We start from the raw sequence: 25,349 nt of genomic DNA, 5'->3' as shown, positions 1-25,349 counted from the left end.
GATCCCGGGACTCCAGGACCATGACCTGAGCCAAAGGCAGTCGCTCAACCGACTGAGCCACCCAGGCGCCCCACACTAAAGATTTTACTAAAAACGGCATTTTGCCTAGGCACCGAGAGCAGTCTTTCTGAAAGCTTAGAATTATTACCACATGGTTTTAATAATTTATTTTATGAAGTATCTTAAAAAAGAATGCAAAATCACCTTAAGACACGTGATAATGCATTCGCTGGGGCCAGGGCCACCTTATATAAACAAATGGAGTAACAGGCAAAGATAACCTAACCTTCAGAATACAAGAACCACAGTCTGCAAAATTTGGACAGAAACACTTTTAATTTCCATCTGAATATTTACAACAACGGAACAGGATTTTACAGAAAACAGTGAACGTACTATCTGTATTCTAATTTCTTTTGAGAACAAAGATGCCTTTTATAAATGCCACTGACTTTTAGAATAGAATGTATTTTTCTGTTACATCCAGATCATTACACAAGTAAAAACACCCTGGGTAACCACCTTTTAAATTTTAAAATCTAAATCTTGATTCCAATATTCCTGACCTGTCTCTTCTTAGCACATGAAAGAAATAAATTTTTTTTAAACACAAGTTCCGATTCAGAATTTTTATAAACAACAAAAATCTCACGCCTACTTAGTATCACTATACATTCGCAAAAAGCAAGTTTCAGGAAAATAAAAAATGATTTACAAAAGGCACTGAATTTAGCAAAAATTGGTAGAGCTTTTCATTTTGGATCAAACACTGGAAATGTTCACAGAGCACCGGAGAGAAGTTAGCCCTCAACTCAGGTGTGTAGTTTTGGGTATCAATCGCGGCAGTGGTTCTAAGGTGACCCCCATGCTCCAGGCAGACCCCCCCCACAGAAGGTCATGGCCAAGAGGAAGCTAAAATAAATGCAGTAAGGTAACTGACCAGAACTCAAAGATAAATCTCTAGTTTCTGTACTAAAACACAACACTCTTTTATAAAGGAAATCCAAAGGAAGTGAATTTGGAAATAGGCAATAAATCTCAAAGCCAGAGAACTTAAAAGATCATTTTATTGGCACTACCCCGGCAACTAAACGAAGTAACAAGAAGGGCAGGTTCCTTAGGGCTGCTGGTCTGTCAAGGGCTGGGACCATTCCCAGGACTCCCATATGGACCAGAGGATTTATTCCTCAGAGAAAAGCTAGTTTTATCTTCTGGACACTAGTTTAAATGTTTGTAATGACCCAAACTTGCAAGTGTAAGTCATTTCCAGGTTCGTTTACTCCCAGACATCCACCTTATTAACTGGTCGAACCCACTGGGACCGACTGGCAAAACAAAGATTTTCCATCAGGAACTAAAAAGTCAGAGACCCTTCCCAGAAAAGGAAGATGGCACTAAATTCATCTTTGTTGTTAAGAACGGAGTTGAAGCAAGTGCAGCTACTGGCAGCCCAGCTCCGGCATTCACCTGGGTTTCTGGAGCACACACAATGGGAATGGCATCTTACGCTTGGGAGTGGCGAACTTAAGTCCACATCGTCACACACTGACAATTTTCAGAAAGTTTGCAACTGGATTTGCTTCCATCAACTTCTCCCAAAACACCAGAAAACTAAATTTTATACAAAACATTTGCATTTTCTAAAAATCTTCTACTCTCAAAATGAGGACTAATAAATTAATCAGAATATATTCTTTTTGGTAAATTTTAGCATTAAACACATTACCCTTCTTCCTTTAAAAACAAAGACAATGGGACGCCCAGCAGCTTGCGCCAGCTCTACAAGGCTGTGAGCTGGGCCAGGCGCGCCATTCTGCGGAGGTGGCTCCCATTTGCAGGGCTATAGCGCCCAGGGCTGCCCAGGCCCGGGGAGTGGGGTGCGGGCCCAGGCTTCCCAGGGCTTCTCCCCGGGCTGCAGCTGTGGGGGCAACCAAGATCCAGCTGCTGAGACTCCAGCTTCCCTTTCAGCGCAGGACTTGGCCAACTGAGGAAACCAAGAAAGGTCTGTCAGCATCAACGGTGATACAGTCCCTGCACCCAAGCTCTGGCGGACCACCTGGTTCCAGAAGAGGTGCTGCGAACCTCAGAACCACGAGCCCTGAAGATTCACAGAACATAGATTTTCCACACGAGTCCCATGTGGCCCTGACCAGGGTTCCCAGCTGCTTCCATCCTGCACCCCCACCTCGTCAGCAGCACCCCCCTGCTTTCCACCCAACTGCACACCTCCTGCCTGTGCAGGGTGCCGCCAGCTGCGGCCACGGCGGGAGCTGCACGTCAGCCTGGCTAACCAGTGTTCCAGATGAACCACTACATGAAAACATGTGAATCACAACCGGACCATGTGGAAGCCAACTACCCACAAGCCCTGTATACGACAGGTTACCCCGCAGGACCACTGACCTCTGTCTGTCAGAGGGGGAGTAGCACAGGACGGCACTCTTCCACCTGTGGACAGCTGGGTACTGTTGAGGGTCCACGTCTGTACACTCCAGAGCTGCCAAAACATCTCGATCCAGTTTTGACGGCTCCTCTCTACAAGTCAGAAAAAAGGAAAGAAAAAGCAGGAACACTCGTGATTAAAAACACTTCCAACACCACTACTCAAGAGCCCAGCCCAGGAGCAGAAGGGCAAGTGTCCGTCTCTGTCACCAGCTGTCGGGGCCGTGGTGCAGGCTACGGAGGGACAGAGACCATGGTGGCGGACAGGACGCACTGTCCCACGGGGGGAGTGGTGGACCCAATACTGAGTGTCTCCACCTCCAGGGTCCCTGACCAGAAGGCTGACCCAGACGGCCCGTCCCCAGGGAGGCTGAGATGACCCCAGGATGGTCTTTCTTTCTAAAGCACACTGCGTTCTTGGTACAGTTCCAGTCGTTCTGCGGAGGACTACTTCCCCAGGGAGGAGAGCAAGACGTGAGGCTACGCTGGAAAGGAGAACACGTCTCCCACCAACTTGGAAGATGGCAAGAGAGCACCCAGAACTACAATCTCATGAAAGAGACGGGAGCCAGAAAAGCTCGTCCAACCAGGCTGGGGCTAGAGAAGTGTTTGAAGAAAACTGGGACATGGTGCCACATGAGCTCACGCCCACTCCCATGGCCTCCCGCATGTGCACACAGCCCACCATACCCAAAAAGGAAGAGCCTCTGGACGGGCTCCTTCGCAGCAGGGGTCCCTGAGGGCTCTGAGGACACGGAACCACAGTTCTGCTGAGCCCCGTGCACAGGAGTGTCGGGACCCAGACGTATCTCAGCCATTTTGGCTGACATTTCGCTTTCTGTCCTGGTTTGGTTGTTTCTAAGTGTGTCAGCAGGAGGCGGCTCTGACAAGTCACTCTCGACTGCATCCACTCCTGATGTCAAGCTCTTCTTTTCTCTAGTTTTCGTGGTTTTACTTGGTGTCTTAGAAAAATGACTTTCTAGATCTTGCAAATTCAGTTTACCCAACTTGACCACCAAGCCTGAGACCGGTGAGGTGAGAGCCTCCCCTGCGCGGGGGGCCGCTGGCCTCCTCCTGCCCAGGGTCCTGCTGCCGCCCAGGGGGCCACAGAACCCGTTCTTGCTGCTATGGGGACTGGCCAGGGTGGAGGCTTCTAGAAGGTTGGTCTCCTGCTCCAAGGGAAGGATGTCACACTTCGAGTCCCCAAAAGCGCTAACTGTGGGCTGGGTGTTGTTTCTAGCCGTGTTCTGTCGATTTTTAATCTCTTCCAAGCTCAAGTCATCGTCTTCATCCAGAAACGCCCTCACAGAGATGGAATTGCTGCACTTCTGGGCACGGCCTATAAGGAAGAGAAAGAGCAGCTCTTCAGAGCGGGCGACACAGTCGGCAAGGGTCACATGGTACAGCCGCAAATCCCCAGGACCAGTAGCAAACCGCCCTCTCCTTCAGATCCACCTCCTAAGACTCCCAGAAAGATGCCTGCGCTGCCCTTGGGAAAAGCCAAGCAGGACCCTGCACCCAGAAACAACAGTGTCCAGCGCCCCACCTTCAAAGGCAGGAAAATGAGGAAGAAGCCAAGCTCAAGGGTAGGCACGCGTGGGACGTGACAGTGGCTGGTACCTCCCATCTAACTTGCAAGGACACCAGTGGGCTGAGAACATGAGCAGCCGACAGAAGCAGCAGGTGCTTGCTCTTCACATGGACCCACTTCTTGGTCCGCGGACACGGGACAGGGTCCGAGTCCCGAGAACCTACAGACATCTGCGTGTCCTTACCAAAGGCAGAGGGGCTCTCCTGACAATAGGCTTCATTTGCTCCTGAGTCCTGTTGGGCCTTTTTGCCTGCTTCCTGGTGAGTGAGATATTCTTCTAGTTTTTGCAGACCCTCCTGGGAAGACAGATCAACAAAACAGCCCAGAAAGTCCCAGTATTCGACCCAGGGATACCCCAGCTCATGAGCCAGCTCCCTGCAAGAGTAAGTACAATCCATCAGTTGGAAAACGAGGTGTAAAAAACCAAACTCACAGAACTGACTACACAGAAAACAGCCACTTTACACTGGAAGTGCCAAACAATACCTGTAATCTTAGTTACAATTTTTATTTTTAAATTTGGGGCTAAAATAGTACTTTGCATTTTCTCAAGCAGGGCAAGACTAAGCAGGGTTTCTGTCATGGACCACCACATGGAACACACTAAAGTCGTGGCAAAAGAAGGGGGCTTCAACCACCCCACTGGCACCACAAGCTAAAGACCAGCCTTCCTGTTTCCTTAAAACAACTGTGTCAGGTTAGAGAGGATTCTGGTTTGGCTCAGGCACATAAAACTTTGAAGTCCTTATCAAGTTCAAGTTGTAAACCTGAAACTGTATTTCTCAAACTATATTTTGAGAAAAAGTTCTAAAACAATTCAAAGTAGCTTTATTTGATTACACTGTAATTTAGATTCTTCACTATGGGAAAATCACCTTTCAGGGACTTTTTACTAGTAGCTGCTAGCCACACCCACCTCTTGTGTTTTATTTCCTGCTTTCCTGCTAAGGAGACACCCACCGTATGGCCCATCAAACAAAATGCTGCCACACCCTGGACACACTTCCCATTAGTCTCCGCCTGGAGAGGGACCGCTATGGAGGACACCTTTGCTACACACTGTGTGCAATGTTTGCAGGAATCAGACCTCAATGAAAAGGCTTCACATCCCCCTACCCCAACCCCATAAACACTTCCCAGGAATGATTATTTTGCAGCTGTAACTGGTTTCTGTCCTCAACCAACATATAGGCATGCAGCGTACAAAACAACATTGCCACTCAGCTCCTGTCCCTTCATACTAAGCCAGCCAGTACCTTCCCACCCTCTCGATGCCTCTTTCTGGATCCGTCTTCCTGACATTGTGAAAGAAGCCTGCTTTCTCTCGAGGTGGCGTTTTCCAGAGTCTGCGAAAATCTTCTGCCTGAGGAGAAAATGTACTGAGCTGTGCTATGCACCCAAGTTACAGGAACACCAGCATCACAGAGCCAGCTGAGTGCCTCCTGGCATCCCTCCTCCTCCTCACACACCCTGGGCATCATGCCCTCCTGTGTGGTAGCTGGACAGACCTCAGGGCCACTTTATGACAGCGGCACAAAGGGGCTCTGGCAAGTCTCCATAGGGGAGCAGCCCTGCTCCCTTCCAGTGGCCCAGGCTGGGCTGTGAGGCTCAGAGCTGCCACACTGAGGGCCTCAAGTCACTTTCCCATCACACAAGAGGAAAAGTCACCCATATTAGAGTTTTGTTTTATGCAACCGAATCTAACCCTCACTGATAACACCTGTTTATGGTGACACTTCTATAACTGCAAATAACTATTTAATTAAAATTATTAACACCGGGGCTCCTGGGTGGCGCAGTTGGTTAAGCATCTGACTCTTGGTTTTGGCTCAGGTCATGGTCTCGGGGTTGTGGGATCGAGGCCTATGTCAGGCCCCTCGTTCAGTGGGGAGTCTGCTTGAGATTCTCCCTCTCCCTCTACCCCTCCCCCTGCTCTCTTGCTCTCAAATAAATCTTTAAAAAATAAAATAGATATTTTTTAAAGATTTCATTTACTTATTTGACAGAGAGAGAGACAGTGAGAGCAGGAACATAAGCAGGGGGAGTGGGAGAGGGAGAAGCAGGCTTCCCGCGGAGCAGGGAGCCCGATGTGGGACTCGATCCCAGGACCCTGGGATCATGACCTGAGCCGAAGGCAGACGCTTAACAACTGAGCCACCCGGGCACCCAAAATAAAATTATTATTTTTAAATTTTGTTAAGACAGTAGGTCTTGTGTTAGGTATTTGAGTTTTTTTTTGTTTTTGTTTTTGTTTTTAAGATTTTATCTTTCATTAATTTCCACACCCAACGTGGGGCTCGAACTCACAACCTCAAGATCAAGAGTCACACGCTCCACGAACCAAACCATCCAGGCACCCCTTTAAAATCTTTAACAAGAAAGATGACACACCGTGTATGAAATACCTCAGCCCAGAAGGTGAACTTCAGAGTTTGCACAGCAAAGTTCCTAGGGACAATACACATCCAGGAATATGGGACTGGACAGCCCAGCTAGACTGGCATGTGCCACGAGAAGGGCCACTGATACGGACAGAAGAACCAGGTGATGATGGTGGGTTAGCCCAGGTGAACTTCACTGCTCTGAAGTGTGGGCTCACCACCACATGCACCCTGGCTCGCCAGTGAGGAACAGGGTCAAGACAGCAGATTCCTCAAACCTCGTCCCAGCTCACTGGGATTCCACGAGGCGTGGCCTCAAGACCAAACACAAAGCAAGAGCTGGAATACCCAGCACTTCCGGTGCAAACAGCCAGGAGCTGCTTCCAGAAGCTTTTACAGTAGCTCACCTTGGATGGGCTCAAGGGCCCTGCAAAGGCTCGCAAGGTCAGAACAGGGTCTCCGGGGCCGCCTCCACCATGGCCGATGTGAGAGGTCTTGGTTGTCTGGTCTGAAGACCACAACTCCCCAATCACTGGAGACGATGTGTCCTCGGCTCTCAAGAGTGGCACGTAGTAGTGGCCTGGGAGGAGGAGACACCCCGGGTAAGGCAACTGCTTGGGCGGATGCTCACCTCAGTGGCTGTGTCAGGCATCTGGTAAATAGCCCGGTAAACACCACTCTGCAAGCGATCCAGTGATGGCAAGGCTGCAGAAGCTCTGGAGCTGGAGGTTCTGGGTGAGAGGCCAGTTTTTGCCAGACTCACTTAACTAGCCCCACATTCTTCCTCCACTGGAAAAATAAAAGGAAGGAAGGGGAGCAGCAAACACCCCTTTACCCCCACGTACTAAAAAGACTGAGAGGCAGGACCTGTGTGAACAAGATTATTCTAAGTGGGAGCCTGAGAATCGTTAAAGGAGAGACAGGCCGTGGTGCAGAAGGGGCACATGGAAGGGCAGACAGGGAGCTACTGATAAGCCAAGCAAACGCCAGACCAAAGAGCTCCTCCCACCTCCACTCTGCCAACATGCAGGCTGTGCTCGGGGAGCAGGGACCAGAGGGACCTGCCACGTGTGATACCGAGATTATGGGGTGATGCCATGAGCAACAGTCAAATGACAGACAACTTGCCGTCTCCCAGAAAAGTTCAAGGCTTCAAAGGAGGATTTATATGACAACTGGCATGTGGGCTGGGGGTTCAGGCAGCAGCAGATCACCCTGAGAAGGGCTGTCTCCCTGAGAGGGGAGCTTGCTCCCACGGTGTAAGGCCAGGCTCAGGCAGTCCAAGGCCTTCCCACTGGCGGTCCTCACACTCCAAGCACCAGGCCCCACCTTACCCTTTAAGTACTCTCTAATCCGCTCCTTCAGTTCCATAGACTTATTTCTGCTTCTTTCACAAATGACCTATTTTTAAAAAACATAGTATGTGAACAGTCGATACCTTGTCACATTTTATCACTAAAATAATTTTATAAAACCAAATTTTAAGATTAACTAAGCAAGGATAGTGTCCTAATGCTGAAAATTTCATAAAGCCCACAATCAAAACAGTACAGTCTTTCTTCCAAAAATGTTCTATAAACGCTGAAGGGGTCAGGACAAGAAGAACAAACTCTGTGGGTGAATTTTATTGTCTTTGTTTGTGCTAAACTACACATTCTAGTTTTCTTGCAAGGAAAGGCACTATCAGTCAGGGCAGAGACAGGCAGACACGCTTATAATTTTCAGCTCCGTGAGCTCCAATGACTGGGGGCCTGTCTGTTGCTGTTGTTTGGCTGGATTAAAAGAGAATTCCTATTTAGCATGCAACACAGTGTTTTATTCTTACTACTACAGGAGTTACCTTTCTTCCTTAGAGAACTGTAGCAACAAGAACATTTTTGCTAGAATAAACAAAACAGTAACCTTCAAATAAGGAAGGAACCACAAAATTACCATCTCCTGCCAGCCTGCGAGAGAAACCAACTACACTGTACCCTGCAAGTCGTACAACTATTTTTTTAAATGTGTAACTGATTGTGAGGAATGGCAAATGTTTTAATAATACTGGTTACCAAATACCATTTTATATTGAAAATATATACCAATGCACATGAGAAGTTGAGTCAGACACATGAAAAAGAACGGTAATTTCTGAGATGTAGAATGGTGAATTTTATCTCTTTTTGCTTATGTGTACTCTCAATGAAATGAGAGAAAATGAGCGCTATTTGTATGCCATACCAACTACAAGGGTGGCATCTCTACCAGGTTAGAACCTTACAGATTCCACTGCAAAGGGCTGGCTGGTGCAGCTCCAATGCACGCGACAAATCACCCACCTCAGTTCCTGTCTGGTCCGCCTCCCGCCCACCTCACAGGCACAGATGTACCTCTGCCCTCTCTAAGACACATTTTGCTCAACTGCCAATACCAACCCTGACAAGACTTGTATGGGTCAGGTGAGAATACCCAGGAGGGGCTTAGGACAGCGCCTGGTACACAATGAGCTAAGCACATGTCAGCTGCTTTCAGCACCATCATCCTCATCACTACCACGACCCCATCCTTACCGCCACCCCCCCTTCACCATCCTCACCAACACCATCCTCCTCATCACCACCACCATCCTCACCACCGTTACCACCATCACCATCACCATCATCAGCACCGTCACCATCACCACCACCACCAATCACCTCCTCTATTCTCTGGTTCCCTGGTCAACTAAGATATGCACAGAGAGAACTTGATAAAAAAAAACCACGAGCTCAGGGCGCCTGGCTGGCTCAGCTGTTAAGAGTCTGCCTTCGGCTCAGGTCATGATCTCAGGGTCCGGAGATCGAGCCCCGCGTCGGGCTCCCTGCTCAGCGGGAAGCCTGCTTCTCCCTCTCCCACTCCCCCTGCTTGTGTTCCCTCTCTTGCTGTCTCTCTGTCAAATAAATAAAATCTTTAAAAAAAAAAACAACAAAAACCACGAGCTGTTGAGAACAAATGATCACCAGTTTCAGGAAAATAAAATCAGCAAACATGGGCAGTTCATTTCCTCCTGATTCTACAGATGTGTCTTCTTTACGGTGCACCTTACTCAGTAATCATGGTTCTAAGGTGTGCCCATGAGGCAAACACGTTCACACAGTCAGTACTGTGACTTCACAGTAACTATGATCAAGACTATAATTTCACATATTTTCATGTCTAACACTACAGTAACAGCATTTTAATAGATACTTACATCTTCAGGAGTTTTATCATATTTATTCCTTGGATTTTTTACAATCAAAGGGTGTGAAGAAAGCACGTTGACCACATCTGCATTCCCAAACTTACAAGCAAAGTGCAACGGTGTGTCATAGCCCTGAGAAAGGTGCAGGGAAAGAATTATTTATGTTTGTTTCATAAGTCTGCTTTAAAATAAAAATAGGTTATTTAGCAGAACAAACAAAAACCCTCAAAATTAAAAGACCATAAAAAGACACTGTTATTGGGGCGCCTGGGTGGCTCGGTCGTTGGGTGTCTGCCTTCGGCTTGGGTCACGGTCCCAGGGTCCTGGGATCGAGCCCCACATCAGGCTCTGCTCAGCGGGGAGCCTGCTTCTCCCTCTCCCACTCCCCCTGCTTGTGTTCCCTCTCTCGCTGTCTCTCTGTCAAAGAAATAAATAAAATCTTTAAAAAAAAAAAAAAAAGACACTTATTATAACTAAGAAATAAATGGCATGTTAGCACATACCCACTTTAAGCCAGGGCTTAAGGCCAGCCCAGCACCCGTTACTGTTGCCCAGTGCCCGGGTGCCCAGGTCCAGGGGTAGCTTATAAATGAGCTAGGGCAAAATACCTGCTAAGTAAACAGCAGCAGCCTTAACAATTCAGGGCCCAGTACAATGTTATATAATCAATGCCCAAAAGGTGAAATAAACAGGGGCACCTGGATGGCTCAGTCGGTTAAGTGCCTGACTCTTAATTTCGGTTCAGATCACGATCTCAGGGTTGTGAGATTGAGTCAGCGTCAGACTCAATCTGTGCTCAGCACAGAGTCTGCTTGAGATTCTCTCTCCCTCTCTCTCTGCCCTTCCCCCTGCTTGTGCTCTGTCTCTAAATAAATAAATATAATCTTAAAAAAAAAAAAAGGTGAGGGCGCCTGGGTGGCTCAGTCGGTTGAGCGACTGCCTTTGGCTCGGGTCATGATCCTGGAGTCCTGGGATCGAGTCCCGCATCGGGCTCCCTGCTCGGCGGGGAGTCTGCTTCTCCCTCTGACCCTCTTCCCTCTCGTGTGCTCTCTCTCTCTCATTCTCTCTCTCAAATAAATAAAATCTTAAAAAAAAAAAAGGTGAAGGACGCTTGGGTGGCTCAGTCGTTAAGCGTCTGCCTTCAGCTCAGGTCAGGATCCCGGGGTCCTGGGATCGAGCCCCGCATCGGGCTCCCTGCTCCGCGGGAAGCCTGCTTCTCCCTCCCCCACTCCCCCTGCTTGTGTTCCCTCTCTCGCTCTCTGTCAAAATAAATAAATAAAATCTTTAATTAAAAAAAAAAAGGTAAAATAAACAGATGGAGGCAACACCCAGAATAAAACAAAGTCTATGAATTTGGTCTGTACCCAAAGAAAATTCTCTCTAGTGGCTAATACCTAGTAAATGAAACTCTATTCCTGACCCCAGGATGCTTGTCAATGCTCTGACTTGCCCTTAGTGGCACCCATTCCCAGATACTTTCAACTAAGGCCTAAAGATCAGTGGGCTTTAGGGTAACAGCATCCTTGAGCCCAAGAGCTATGGAGCAAACCTCCTCTGGGTACCCTCACTTGAATGACCACGAGCTCAAATGTAGCACATCCAAAACAGAACCCACTCACATCTACCAGAGCTAGAAACGTGGCCATGCAGTCCACCTATGATTACCAAGGATGGCAGATCCCAGCTCTGGAGTCCCTGGCAGGTCATCCCTGCCCCCCACATGCCACGCTGCCATCCCCTTAGTTTCTCGCCCAGACTACCAAGACTCCTCATGGGCCTTGCTTCCTGTACTCACTAGGTGACCCAAATGATCTTGTGTGAGCAAATAACCTCCAGGCAGCACCCATCCCCTGCTCCACACGCTCTATTTCATACAACTTCTCACATGAACCTAGAAAAGTCTGGGTGTTTGCCTACAGTAGCACTCCCTAACTGCATCTTGCCCTTTTGTCCGGGTTGGCAAATGTTCCCAACCAAGGGCCAGAGAGCGAACATTCAGAATGAGCAGTGCTGTGTTCCAATAAAGCTTTATTTACAAAAACAGACTGTCCTTTGCTGGATCTGCTCTAGTGCATTCTCTGATTTAGGACCTTGATTCATGTTCACCTGAGACAACCCTATCCAGCTCTGTGGCCCAAGCTCTAAGAACAGCCTGACCTCCCGTCAGGCCTGCAGAGGTGGGAGGACGATGGTCACTCTGCAGATCAGGGGTCACTGTTTCCACTCATTCAGAGCAGCCGACCACAGAGGGACCGCAACACCCCTGCTTCCTTCTGGCCACTGCTCTTCTTCACACCTCGTCACGTCCATCTCTAACCTGCTTCAAAATCTGCAAACATGGCCGCAACCTCTCTCCTCATTCCCGCCGGCAACTGCTGTTCCTGCACAAGACAGCAGGCTCCGGGTTCTCTGGACACTGCTGGCGGCCCAGCCTTGCTCCTCACCGAGCTGATCTCTGCTGTGCCCTGTGCTTTCTCAATAGTCCAAATTTGTGGTCAACAATTTAACTGATTCCTACTCTTAGTGAGTTATGGTCAAAGATGGCCTATAACATCTAATTTCAAAAATGTATTAAGTGTTCCCTGTGGAGGTGCATACGCACATTTTCTGTGAATACTGCACAGACATTAAGAAAAACTGTATTTTCTGTAGGGCACACACTTCTCTTATGTTTTTCAAGTCACACGTCCTGATTGTACTAATCAAGTCAGGACGCTTTCCGTAATGAGTCTGTTCACCCTTAGTTTTAACGGACTTAACTCTGATTTTGCTCCTTCTTATTTTACATTTACTATTGCTTTCATATAATCATTGTTTTCTCTTTTACTTCCTTCTATAATTGTGCTAGCTTGGCCAAATTTATCTTTACTCCCCCTTTTCTCTCTTGTTAATTTAAAAGTTATCCTTGCGGGGCGCCTGAATGGCTTAGTTGTTAGGCGTCTGCCTTCGGCTCAGGTCACGATCCCAGGGTCCTGGGATCGAGCCCCGCAACGGGCTCCCTGCTCGGCAGGAAGCCTGCTTCTCCCTCTCCCACTCCCCCTGCTTGTGTTTCCTCTCTTGCTGTCTCTCTTTCTCTCTGTCAAATAAATAAAATCTTTGAAAATAAATAAATAAATAAAATAAAAGTTATCCTTGCTTTGCAGTTCTGGAGTTCAATGTGTCACATTTGACACGTGTCATGAAATAGTAAGTCACGCGCCACTCCAACATGCTTCTGTTACCCCCTCTCCTGCCAACTACAATTTTTCAAACTCCTAGGCTTGCTCAGAGCTTACAATTCTTGGCTCTAAGCAATCACTGGGTTCTGCATTATATAAATATGTAAAATTCTTCTGTTTTAAGCATTCTTATGTAAGGGCGCCTGGGTGGCTCAGTCGTTAAGCGTCTGCCTTCAGCTCAGGTCATGGTCCCAGGGTCCTTGGATCGAGTCCCAGATCACGCTCCCTGCTCGGCGGGAAGCCTGCTTCTCCCTCTCCTACTCCCCCTACTTGTGTTCCCTCTCTCGCTGTGTCTCTCTCTGTCAAATAAATAAAATCTTAAAAAAAAAAAAAAAAAAAGAATTCTTATGTAAGCCTATGCACCATTAAAAACCAACCCTTTGAAATTTTTAACTCCACAGGAAATATTCCTATATGAAGTGGGGAAAAAAATATATATATAATACATAGAATCCTAAAATAAAAGGCACCAAACCCCTTTACTTTCTTCTCTCTTTAGGTTTTGACATTGGCTCATCCTCCCATCAAAGCCCTGCTCAGGCCACTGTGGAAAAAGGCCAGGAGGGACCTGTCCTTGCACACAGCCGAGACTCAGGTGTACCCTGCCTGGTGGGGCAGAACTCTCGTGTGTGAATGGACCTTGTCATCCATCCCTCTCTAAGCTGGCTGAGCTCAATGAATGCGCCATCTCCTCTCTACATGCAGTGGGATGCAGTAAATACTCACATATGAGAGACACAAATCTTGTTTTGAAACTGGCTATGACTTCTCCTAAGGCACACTCACCGCTTTGTCAGGAGTGTTCAGGTACAGGTCCACGATGTAACAAATGCGCTGTTGCAGCATGTTCGGGTCATCGTCTGGGTACATGAGCCGCATAAACTCGGGGTTTTCCAGAGTTTCCAGAGTCAGCTGGCAGATCGAAGCTTGGTTCTCTTTGGCAGCAACATGCATAACATTGTACCTACATCCTTCCTGAAAGAAAACTGCAGATTCTGAGCTTCATTTTTGTCAACCACAGTATTTTGATGCTAATAATCCTAGAAGCAGGCTTACCTGCACGATGGTTGGATTGTCACCTGAACCAATCAGATACCGGGGGTTACTCCAGGTGAGATCAGAAAAAATGTCTTCTTCTCCCTTCTCCACAGCTTTTCGAAGTTTGGCAGTGAGATCTTGAGTACGGGGGGTTTTATAACTGTTTGCTCGTTCTCTGTTCATAGTTTCTGACTCAGAGGAGTACAAACCATCTGTCATTAGAGACAGAATTTAAGAACATTTAACTTCACAAACATTCTCTCATCACCCACTGTGTGCTACATTGAGGGCAACAAAAACCTCTCCCACAGAAGCTTCTAACCTAGTTGGGAGTAACAAGTAAGAATCAATTAGCATAAACAGCAGAAGGGCATGTGTCCTAGCTGACAACATGGCACAAACATCACTATAGCATGAGTCCAAGAACAAATGGACCTGACTAGACTCTAGCTGCAAAAGGCTTTCTGAGGAGGGATAAACGCACACCAGCAGCGCCTGCACAAGAACTTCCAAGCATACAGAGCATTCCCATAAAGGCAGAGTGAGTCAAAAGTGATTTTTGTTGTTGTTGTTTAATTACAACCACCTGAGAATGTCTGAGAGCAATCTCTAGAGGAGTATTTTCATAAACGGCAAACTATTCAAAATCACTCTGGTTCCCCTCTAAGAAGCACCCGTGTCAGGCCAAGTAAGGAAAGAGAGGAAAGGGCTTTCGCCTGAAGGCCTTATGTCCACAAGAAGATGCCTTCCCTGGGAGTCCCGGCCCGCCTGGGAGACAGGACAACTGTGAGCTCCTGGAGGGGACGCGATGAAGGCTGTGAAAGCTAAGAGGCTGCTGCGGTTCTGCACGGTGCGGACTGAAAAAGCCTCTCACAAGACCCTGGTTTGCAGCCAGAGTGGGTAGGGTCGGACCTCTGACTGGACAGGTCCTGCAGGTGAGCTCAACTTTTGCAGGACTGTCTGGTCAGCGCTGGTGGCACAGTCCTAGAAGCAGGTATAGCTTCATTCAGGTGGGAAACAGACGCGTCTCAGCATCTAACAAAGCCCCTGAACCCCATGGGCAGCACGGAGAGAGGGGAACAAAAGCAGCAGAACAAAGGACCAAGCGTGGCCCTTCTGCTGCTTCTCCCTTGGCCTTGTCAGCTTCAGGGCCTGGAGGGGATGCCGGCCCACCCACTGCCCCGCTGCCTTTCTCCTCAGGGTCATTCCCAGACCAGGTAACTGACCCATTCTCCACGGCCCGGGCCTTAGCTCTCTACTTCCTAGCAAACCAAACTCCTTCTCTCAAAGGAGAAAACCAATTATAATACATGTGGAAGACAGCACAAAACACCTAGGGCCCACCGGACAGTAACACCAAGAAGTGAGCCGCTACATCATTTACCTTTCAGTCCACCACTGCTAAAGAATGGTGCTATTTTCACAGGAGAAAGTGGTGAAGAGGCTTTGCCTGGAGAAGGGAAATAATCACAAACTCCTCTAGCAAATTTCTCAGCATCTTCTCTACTTGAAAAAGCTTTAAATCGAGATCCTTTGATCATTCTGACAGCTTGTAATGCTTCCTTTCTATCTTCATAAACGTGAATCCTTTCTGCATGGGAAAAGTAACAGGAAAATTAAGACAGGAGTAACCGGAGTCACTGTCACTTAGTTCACACCTGAAGACATGGGTTTCATAATAAACAACTGTTACCCAGTTGTCTGATTTTTCTCTCATATTAATATTTCAGATATTTTTCTTAAAAAAAATTCTTTTTAGGGGCGCCTGGGTGGCTCAGTGGGTTAAGCGTCTACCTTTGCTTTTTTTAATCTTTTTTTTTTTAAGATTTATTTATTACTTGACAGAAAGCACAAGGCTTGGACCCCTGACACGCAGAGGGAGAGGCAGGTAGAGGGAGAAGCAGGCTCCCCACTGAGCAGGGAGTCCAATGCGGGGCTTAATCCCAGAACCTCAGGATCATGACCTGAGCCGAAGGCAGACACTTAACCCACTGAGCCACCCAGGCGCCCGTTAAACATTTTATTTTTAAGTAAGCTCTACACCCAACATGGGACTCGAACTCACAACCCCAAGATCAAGAGTTGCACACTCCACTGACTGAGACAACCAGGTGCCCCAATATTTCAGATTTTTAATCTTGAAGAAAAAGGGCCTTGGCTAGTCGAAAGAACACAATTAATAAGCTTGATCATATGTATGCACATGGATATAAAAATATGTATTTTGTATACATGTGTAACTTTATATTTAAGGGTACTATTTCATACAGAAAAATAAAATTCCTGGATTAATGCTCTAAATAAAAATAATAAAAGCAAGTTAAAAATTACAACTATATTAGCAAAGAATGTAAGCGATTTTTAAACATAATTTTGGGTGGGGAATGCCTTTCTAAGCATGCCAAGAAACCAAGAATACATTAAGGAAAAGAAAGTTCCAATTACATAAAAATATTAAAGTTCTATAGGAGAACTATCATAATCAAATTCATATGAGACTCTCATAAATACGTAAAATACAAACGACAGATGGGGAGAAAAAAAATTTTTAACTAACATAATGGAATAATAACGTCCATTGCCCCAAAAACTGGTCAACAGATAGGACCAAAAGATACATCCAATTAATACAAATAAACTATAATAACATAAAAAAAGTAATCCACCTACAACAAGATAGAGGTTTTCCTTATTCAAAAGATATAAAAGAGAAGTTCAATAACATGCGGTTGTGTGGTTGATAGAGCAGAAACAAGACACCTGCCTTCCCTTTTTATAGATTTAAAATGTTGAGTTCAGTACTGTAGAGACTGGAAAAATCACTCTCTCAAACACAGTGAATGCTAATGCCTTTTGGAGGGCAGTGGCCTTTAAAGTTTCAAAAATACATACCTTTTTTTTTTTTAAATGCATTATTTGTTCTTAGTATTTTTTTTTTTTTAAGATTTTATTTATTTGACAGAGAGAGACACAGCGAGAGAGGGAACACAAGCAGGGGGAGTGGGAGAGGGAGAAGCAGGCTTCCCGCGGAGCAGGGAGCCCGATGCGGGGCTCGATCCCAGGACACTGGGATCATGACCTGAGCCGAAGGCAGATGCTTAACGACTGAGCCACCCAGGTGCCCCAAAAATACATACCTTTTGACCCAACACTTCTACTTAGCATTTTTTTTTAAGATTTTATTTATTTATTTGAGAGAACTAGAGAGAGTGAAAGAATGCACGCACAGCAGGGAGAAGCAGAGGGAGAGGGAGAAGCAGATCCCCGCTGAGCAGGGAGCCCGATGCTTAACCAACTGAGCCCCCCAGGCGCCCCTCTACTTACCATTTTTATGAAAATAAAAATAAGGTACATTTTTATATGTAAATCTATGTTAAGTTTAAATGAAAAAAATATTATAAATAAATACAATGCGAATTCATATGTATATATAAACAAAATATAGGAGGGTCAGGAATGATACACAAAAGCAGTTATAAGGTGGTTAATTTGAGTAAGATTTGGGTGGGAAGGAGGAAATTTTACTTTATATACTGCATATGTAATATAATATACATAAATATTACATATATAATTTCATGTTTTTATAAAAAGCAACTTTTATAATAAAGATATAAATATATATATAAAAATAAACAGAAATTGCATCATGACCATTTCCAGTGTCACTAAACCTTCTTTAAAAAATTCTTATGGTTGAGCTTTTCCGTGCCGATAGCGCTCTCGCAAACATGGTGAACGTTCCTAAAACCCGCCGGACTTTCTGCAAGAAGTGTGGCAAGCACCAGCCCCACAAAGTGACACAGTACAAGAAGGGCAAAGATTCTCTTTATGCCCAGGGAAAGCGGCGTTATGACAGGAAGCAGAGTGGCTATGGCGGGCAGACTAAGCCGATTTTCCGGAAAAAGGCTAAAACTACAAAGAAGATTGTGCTGAGGCTTGAATGTGTTGAGCCCAATTGCAGATCTAAGAGAATGCTGGCTATTAAGAGATGCAAGCATTTTGAACTGGGAGGAGATAAGAGAAAGGGCCAAGTGATCCAGTTCTAAGCTTCATATTTTGTTAATATTACGAAGACAATAAAATCATGAGGTTATGTTCAAAAAAAAAAAAAATTCTTATGGTTGAATATTCCATTCTACTCATGGTACATAATATGTCTAACAAATCTATTTTGGGGTACCACCAGAAATGGTACACAATAATGACAGTCTATAATTTCTGACATTCTATTCAACACCAGGCTTTTATTTAATTCTTTCCAGTGTTAAAGCTACCTTAGTCTTGTTTAAAACTGGAATTCTTCGGGGCACCTGGGGGGCTCAGTCGGTTCAGTGTCTGACCTCGACTCAGGTCATGATCCCAGGGTCCTGAGATGTGGCCCCGCTCCCTGTCAGAGGACAGCCTGCTCTCCCCTTCCCTCTGTCCCTCCCCCCACTCATGCTCACTCGCACAGGCTCGCTCATTCTCTCTCTCTCAAATAAAATCTTTAAAAAAATTGCAATTCTTTGATGCTGAAAACTACTTATAGCTGCATTAGCCATTTATGTTAACATAAAAGGTGTTCAGATTCTGTTGAATAAAAATAAAAGAGGGAAATAATTAATCGGCAAATGGAAGCTAGCCAAAAACTACTTGTAAGGTGAAGCATGTCTCAAAGAATCCAATTTTCTTCATTTTAAAAAATTCACATATACATTTACAAATAATTCAGCAGAGTTCTACATAAAAATGCTACCAATGGTTCACTTGGGGTGGTGAAATTATGGTGATTAAATTCTTCTCTGTGATTTGAGATTTTCAAAATCACCTTCCCCTGCTGCCCACAAAGCACCTGTGTAAGAAACACCAGGTATGGGGCGCCTGGGCGGCTCAGTTGGTGAAGCATCTGCCTTTGGCTCAGGTCATGATCCCAGGGTCCTGGGATGGAGCCCCGCATCGGGCTCCCTGCTCAGCAGGAAGCCTGCTTCTCTCTCTGCCTGCTCCCCTTGCCTATGTTCTATCTCTGACAAATAAATAAAATCTTAAAAAAAAAAAAAAGAAAGAAACACCAGGTGCTTGTTACATTACCATTTCTCGCTGGGGTGTCCTCGTATGCCGGGCACACCCCATAGTACAGAGGCGGCTCCGTAGATGCCCTCGCTATGGCTTTGTGGCCATTGACCCCAGTGGCGGCACTGAAGGTCATGGAGCAGGTCTTAGATGTCACGACATCTTCCTCTGGAGGATTCAAGCCCATGCTATAACCAAAATCTCTGTCTTCAGACAAGCTGACCTGCTCAGCCTGGCTCCCTACAGCAGACTTCAAAATCCTCTGTGCATCTTGGCTTAGAGAAGTGGCACCTGAGGTGTCGAGGCCAGCAGGATGTGAAGGCAGTGTTCTTCCATGCTCTAATAAAGCCTGAGCCAATTTTTTCTCAAAAATGAACCTTGTGGTTGATGTAATGGGTCCACATTTCAATCCAGCTTTCACAATTTCTTCTCTAAGGTCATCGGGATTCAGGAGTTTCAGCCGCGCCAAGATGGCGTCCATTGTCATTTCACCTATAGGCCCAAGACAACGAAAATCAATTTGATGGTTATAAGTACATCTTTTCTTATTAAAAAACAAAACAACAAAAAAACACGCAACAGTAGCAAAAAAGCTGGCTTCAGTTTCATTTCAATTCAGCGTTTCTCTATATTTTTTGTAGTCTATAAGCCCTCTATGAGAACTTTCTGAAGTTTTTGGTTTCCAAATTGATAATAATCTAAACAAAATTAAAATGTTCATCTGGATAAGAACGTTAGAACCTGGTACTATTACGTGACACAATCACTCTAACATTCTAGGAAGGTAAGCACATTGGGGAAACAGGCATGCTCATTTGTTGCTGGAGTGTAATGTGGAACAAACCCAAGGAAGGCAAGTGAACAATATCCATCAAAACTCCAACTCCAGAAATATATCCTACATATATATTTGAATTTTATTCCATAAATAAAGGGAAATTATGCAAAGACTTAGCCAGAGAAGCCACAAAGATAGCTCTGGCAGTCATTCTGCTAATACTAATACCAAGTAGCTAACTCTTGGGGGTCTTTCCCACACTACAATTTTTCCATGTGGCAGGTTCACCCACCACTTGACAGATGAAGAACCTGGATCACAGAGACACTAAGTAACTTGTTCAGGTTACACAGCTACCCAACAAGTGGATGTGAGCTACAGCAAGAGCTTCAGTCAATACCTTTGGAGAAAGAGCAGTTAAACCTATGGATTAAACGTCTAAGCATGGTCAGCAAGAAGTGGGAAGGAGGTAAAAATAAGGGGGCAAAAGACTAGTGCTGTGGTAATGGGGTTGGAAACAGGGGCTCAGATTAGAAAAACTTAAGGACAGATGGATCAGATGCCATGGGAGGGGTTTGAGGGACTGCAGTCACCTAAAGTAACACCCAGATCTCCAGCCTACATGCCTACGAGTGACTCCACCCGAGAGAGAATACTAGAAAGAGATGGAGACATAGGCACGGTAGCATCAGAAACACCTTACTGCCACCAACAGGGTGTTTCAATTCTCAAGTCCAAGATTTGTAAGTTCAGAGTGGGTAACAGACCTGAGAGCCGTAAGCACATGGATGGTGACTGTAATACCAATAATACACCAGGTGTAACAAGGAACAGACGGAAAGGATTAACAGACAGGAGAGAAAGAGAAACTCCTAGAAGGGATGAAGAAAGAATTGCGCACAGTAATGTATCAATGAAACCAAGGAGTAGAGAGTTTTAAGAGGTATTTTCGGATGAAATGATGGGACATTCAAGATTAACTTTAAATTATTCTAGGGGCACCTGGGTGGCTCAGTTGGTTAAGTGTCTGACTCTTGATTTCAGCTCAGGTCATGATCTTGGGGTTGTGAGATCAAGCCCCACGTGAGGCTCTGAGGTCAGTGGCAGTCTGCCTGAGATTCTCTCTCCCTCTTAAATAAATCTTAAAAAAAAAAATTAGCAGGAGAGCAAGAGGAGGAGCAGTGACAGATAAAATAAGATTCACAAAATATCAATACCTGTTGTAGCTGGATGATGACTACAAGCAAGGAGCTCATTATATTACCCTATTTCTGTGTATTTCTTTTATTTTTTTTCTTTTTAAGTGGGCTCCACGCCCAGCATGGAGCTCAATGCATGGAGCTCAATGCAGGGAACTCGTGACTCTGAAATCAAGATCTGAGCTGAGATCAAGAGCCAGAGCTCAATGGACTGAGCTTCCCAGGAGCAGCTGTGTATTTTTCTTTTTTTTTAAACTTTTAATGGCACCTCCCCCCACCCAACTCCAAGGTTTCAAAAATGGCTGTTACTTATTTGTAAAGGGGATGTTAGCCTTTTAAACAATGAATGTACTGCACAGCCCCAAAAAGCTGCCAAAGAACTTGAAGGGGGCGGCCTACTGATCACAGGATTCTACCCAGGGATGGTACCTAAGCAGATTCCCCCTGTACCTGGATATAAGAGCAACAGAGGTGGCCCAGCGATAGGAAACTGGTATGAAAGGCACAGGGCAGGTAAAAATCACATGCAAGGGGTCAGGACAAGTGGGGCAGATGCTCTGAATAAACAGAGGAATTGCATCCATTCCTACAAAAGTCCAGTTTTCATACCATTCCCGTGTCTTTGCTCTAAAGCTACTACCTTTCTAACCCGGGCTAGTCTGAAGGGGATTTTGTCCTTGCAGGCAAGCAAGCACTAAACACAACAATTACATTAGGTCCCAGCACTAACCGTGTGACCTTGGCCAAGTTATGCAAACGCCAAGCCTGTCTCCTCATCTATAAAATGGACATAACAACAGCTCTACTTCTTAGGCTGCAATGAAAATTAGATAAAATACTACATGTTAAATCTGTGCTGCTGTGTTTGACACTGACAAATTACCCATAACTGTCAGTTCTGGTTACTAAGTTATCAAGTAACACAGGCTTATTAATCTGCTAGAAAGTCAATTTGAATAAAAACAAAAACATGTGTTTTAATACACTGTAATTAATATTTGTAATACAATACACAAGTATTTGCTCATGTGTACAAAAGGAAGAATAAAGCAGAAAGTAATGAGCTTGGGTCCCTGTTGGGGGTGGAGGGTGGAAACTGGATTCGAAGAATGGACAGAGGGCCAGCCCAGGGGAGGGCAACGCTTTTTTTTTTTTTTAAAGGTTCAAATTTTTTGTTTTTGTTTTTTTAATTTACTTATTTGACTGAGAGAAAGCACAAGCAGGGGGAGCAGGAGAGGGAGAAGCAGGCTCCCAAACCCTGAGATCATGACCTGAGGCTTAACCGACAGTCACCCAGGTATCCCGAGGGCAACCCTTCTGAGTATCACTTCATATGTTCTGACTTCTAGAAACATGTTTGTGATTCACATATACTAAAAAGTAATAAACAAAAAGATGGCGGAAGGCCCCCCAAGTGGAATACAAACCAGAACAAATGAGCTCAACTGCATTACAAATTAGAAACAACAGGTGGGAGAGAACTAACCTAGTAAATGAAAAACAGCATGTGACTATGCACTCTACAGGTCAGCAATTCTGAAGCTACTTTATGCCTACTCTAGGAATCAGCAAATAACTAGACAGATAGTGGCTAAGGAAAGCCAGGTTCCTCACCAACAGAAGGGAGCTACAAGCAAGGGGAGGGGAGGCCAGAACAGGGGTCAGCAAACTTCTGTAAAGGCCCCAGACTAAGGTTGAGGCTTGTCCTACTTACAGTGATTACGTAAGACACTAACATTAGGGAATCCAAGTGAATGGTATACTGGATCTAACTATATTTTGAAAAAATTATAAACTCAAGTTGAAAAATAGTAGGGACGGTTCCTAGCGTCCCTCACTGGTGACATCCTACACGCGGCAGCGCATCAGAAAAGTGCCTGCATCACTCTGCTGTCTTTGTATGGAATTCCATGACCGTCCACCACACGTATAAACTCATAATCAACCATTCAACGGCTCCACCAGAACAAAGATCTCCTGCCACCCCCAACCTCCTCCCCTGTCCCCAAACCCTGGCAATCACTAATTTGTTCTCTATCGCTGTAATTTTTCAAGAATGTTATTATAAATGGAAGCATACACTACAAACCTTCTCAGATTGGCTTTTTTCACTCAGCATAATGCCCTAGAGACCCACCAGCACTTCCTTCCTTTTCACTGCTGAGTAGCACTCCATGGTGTGAATGTGCCACAGTCCATTTAGCCATTCAGTCCTCGGGAGACATTTGGGCTGCTTCCAGTGTTTGAACACTACAATTACAACTAGTTATAAGCATTCACACATGGTTTTTGCGTAAAAATAAGTTTTCATTTCTCTAGGATAAATGCCCAGGAAAGCAGTGCACAGTTACGTTTTTGAGCAACTGCCAGACTGATTTTGGAGTAGCTGAACCTTTATTATTTCCACCAGCAGTAAATGACAGACCCAGTTTTCTCAACATTTCCACCAGCATCTTGTGGTATTCTTATTTTAGCCATTTTAATGGGTGTCACATCTCATTTTAGGTTTAATTTGTACTTCACTATTGGCTGGAAATGTTGAGCATCTTTTCACATGTGTGTATCTGCGTCATACTTTTTGTAATTTTTTATAAGTCTAAAATGATTTCAAAATAGAAAACTAAAAATTAAAAAGGAAATTTCTAAAAAATAATAATAATAATAATAAAAAAAAGACCCTCCAAACCCTAATCTCTTAGTCCCATGCTCTATTGGACACACACACCATTCAGCTTTAGCATCTGGACAACCTGCAGTCTTGGTGTCCAACAGGTACAGGGCTGACTACGTAACTGGACAAATCCGCATGCTATTTACTCAAGATGCCAACTAAGGGGGCGCCTGGGTGGCTCAGCCGGTTAAGCCTCTCCTTTCAGCTCAGATCGTGATCTGGGGCCTTGGGATGGAGTCCAGAATTGGGCTCCCTGCTGGGCGGGGAGTCTGCTTCTCCCTCTGCCTGCCGCTCCCCCTGCTTGTGCTCTTGCTCTCTGACAAATAAATAAAATCTTTAAAAAATAGACAGCTAAAACTTTCTTAAGAGGATGAGAGAAGGTAAAGCAAGCAGCAACCAACAGGACGGGGGCAGCTGGACCTGCTGTCCACAGGCCCGCATTCCCAGCGGGCTTCTGCCTCCCACCTGTGTTCGCAGCCAGAGCTGGGCCTTCCTGGGACCCACCTCCTCAGCGGTAAAACCGCACAAGAAAAAGAAGTCATCCCTATGGGCCCCGTTAGCCCTGAGCTTCCACGGTGGGCTCAACTTTACTTTCTGCGGCTAAAATTCCACCCTCCTCTCAGAGTCCTTAAGGAAGTATCGTTTACGCTCCGGAAAGAACCCAAACCTTGGCGCAAGAGAGCCAGCTAAATGTGAACGCCAAGGGTCCGAAGGCACGCAGGGCGCGCAGTATCCGGTGAGGCCACTGCCGCAGCACACACAGCAGGGCAAGGCCACGCAGGAGACGAGCACGACTGCAGGACCCGCAGAAGGGCGGTCCCATGGGATCCAAACAAACAAAACTGCCCCCAGACAAGCCACCGGCGCTCCCCGCTTTCCCACCGTCGGCATGTTGAAGACGCCAGAGTTTTACTCTAGGTCTTTGCCCAGAACCCCAGATTCAGGCCGGCGAGGGAGGGGGCCAAGGCCCGGGGAGGGGAGGGGAGGGGGCCCAGGGCGGCGACCGGAGGGGACCCTTGGAGGGGAGGGGACTGAGGCCCGCGGAGGGGCGGCGAGGGGAGGAGAGGGGAGGAGGCCCAGAGCAGAGACGGGAGGGGGCCCGGGGAGGGGGCGCCCGGGGCGGCGACGGGAGGGGAGGGGAGGGGTCCAGGGCGGCGACGGGGGGGGGGGCGACGGGGAGGGGAGGGGGCCAGGGCGGCGACGGGGGGGACGCGGGCCCACCAGCGGACAGGCCTCACCTGGGTCTAAGGCCGAGTTCGTGGGCGCGCCGGGCGGCGGGGCTGGAGGCCCGCTCCGGCCCAGGCCTCGCGGCCGCTTCTCCAGCCGCCGCACCAGCCAGCGCACCGCGATGAGCAGCACCGAGGCGCCCAGCAGCTCCCAAACCAGTGGCACCCACTCAGCCGCCGCCAGCCGCGGCCACAGCATCGCCGCCGCCCGGCCGCCGCCGCCGCCGCCGCCGCCGCCGCCGTGGAGGAGGCCGCCCGCCTCAGGACCCCGCGAGCCGAGCTGCCCGCGCCACTGCCTGATGGCGCCGCACACCGGGGTGGCCGGTGCGGAGCCGAGACCGCACGCGCGGGCCGGGGCGCTCGCTCCCGCGCTCGGTGGCCTGGCAAGGGAGCGCGGCCGGGGCCCCAGGCCCTGACGGCGCGGGGTGGTGGAGCGCGCCTTCAGGCGGTGGCGCGGGCAGCTCGAGTCGCGGGGTCCTGAGGCGGGCGGCCTCCTCCACGGCGGCGGCGTGCTGCGCACGGGGGGGGGCTCCCGGAACCGGCCGGAGACA

General features: G+C 46.9%; 2 protein-coding genes across 3 annotated transcripts; one reads left to right on the top strand and one right to left on the bottom strand.

Moving 5' to 3' along the window:
• Positions 1-317: 317 nt before the first annotated feature.
• ANKLE2 (ankyrin repeat and LEM domain containing 2) lies at positions 318-25,028 on the bottom strand. 2 transcript variants are annotated; one of them, XM_025861652.2, is made up of 13 exons: positions 24,811-25,028; positions 18,943-19,416; positions 15,257-15,463; positions 13,891-14,084; positions 13,621-13,809; positions 9,626-9,748; positions 7,749-7,815; positions 6,822-6,994; positions 5,290-5,396; positions 4,218-4,408; positions 3,133-3,781; positions 2,404-2,535; positions 318-1,984 (listed from the first exon to the last, which is right to left on the bottom strand). In XM_025861652.2, the coding sequence occupies exons 1-13, from the start codon at positions 24,995-24,997 to the stop codon at positions 1,780-1,782; spliced, it is 2,898 nt and encodes a 965-aa protein (XP_025717437.1). In that variant the 5' UTR covers positions 24,998-25,028; the 3' UTR covers positions 318-1,779. The 2 variants fall into 2 exon arrangements, with proteins under 2 accessions (XP_025717437.1, XP_073746417.1); XM_073890316.1 differs by lacking the exon at positions 24,811-25,028 and adding an exon at positions 21,632-21,686.
• LOC112815612 (large ribosomal subunit protein eL42-like) lies at positions 17,581-17,936 on the top strand. The gene has a single exon (XM_025861656.2). The coding sequence runs from the start codon at positions 17,604-17,606 to the stop codon at positions 17,919-17,921; it is 318 nt and encodes a 105-aa protein (XP_025717441.1). The 5' UTR covers positions 17,581-17,603; the 3' UTR covers positions 17,922-17,936.
• Positions 25,029-25,349: the final 321 nt, after the last annotated feature.

The sequence above is a fragment of the Callorhinus ursinus genome, unplaced genomic scaffold (assembly GCF_003265705.2).
Source record: "Callorhinus ursinus isolate GAN/ISIS: 27379988/994484 unplaced genomic scaffold, GSC_fseal_2.0 scaffold137, whole genome shotgun sequence".
Lineage (NCBI taxonomy): Eukaryota > Metazoa > Chordata > Mammalia > Carnivora > Otariidae > Callorhinus > Callorhinus ursinus.
Note: the sequence above shows the minus strand (reverse complement) of the source record. Positions and strands in the feature narration are given on the sequence as shown.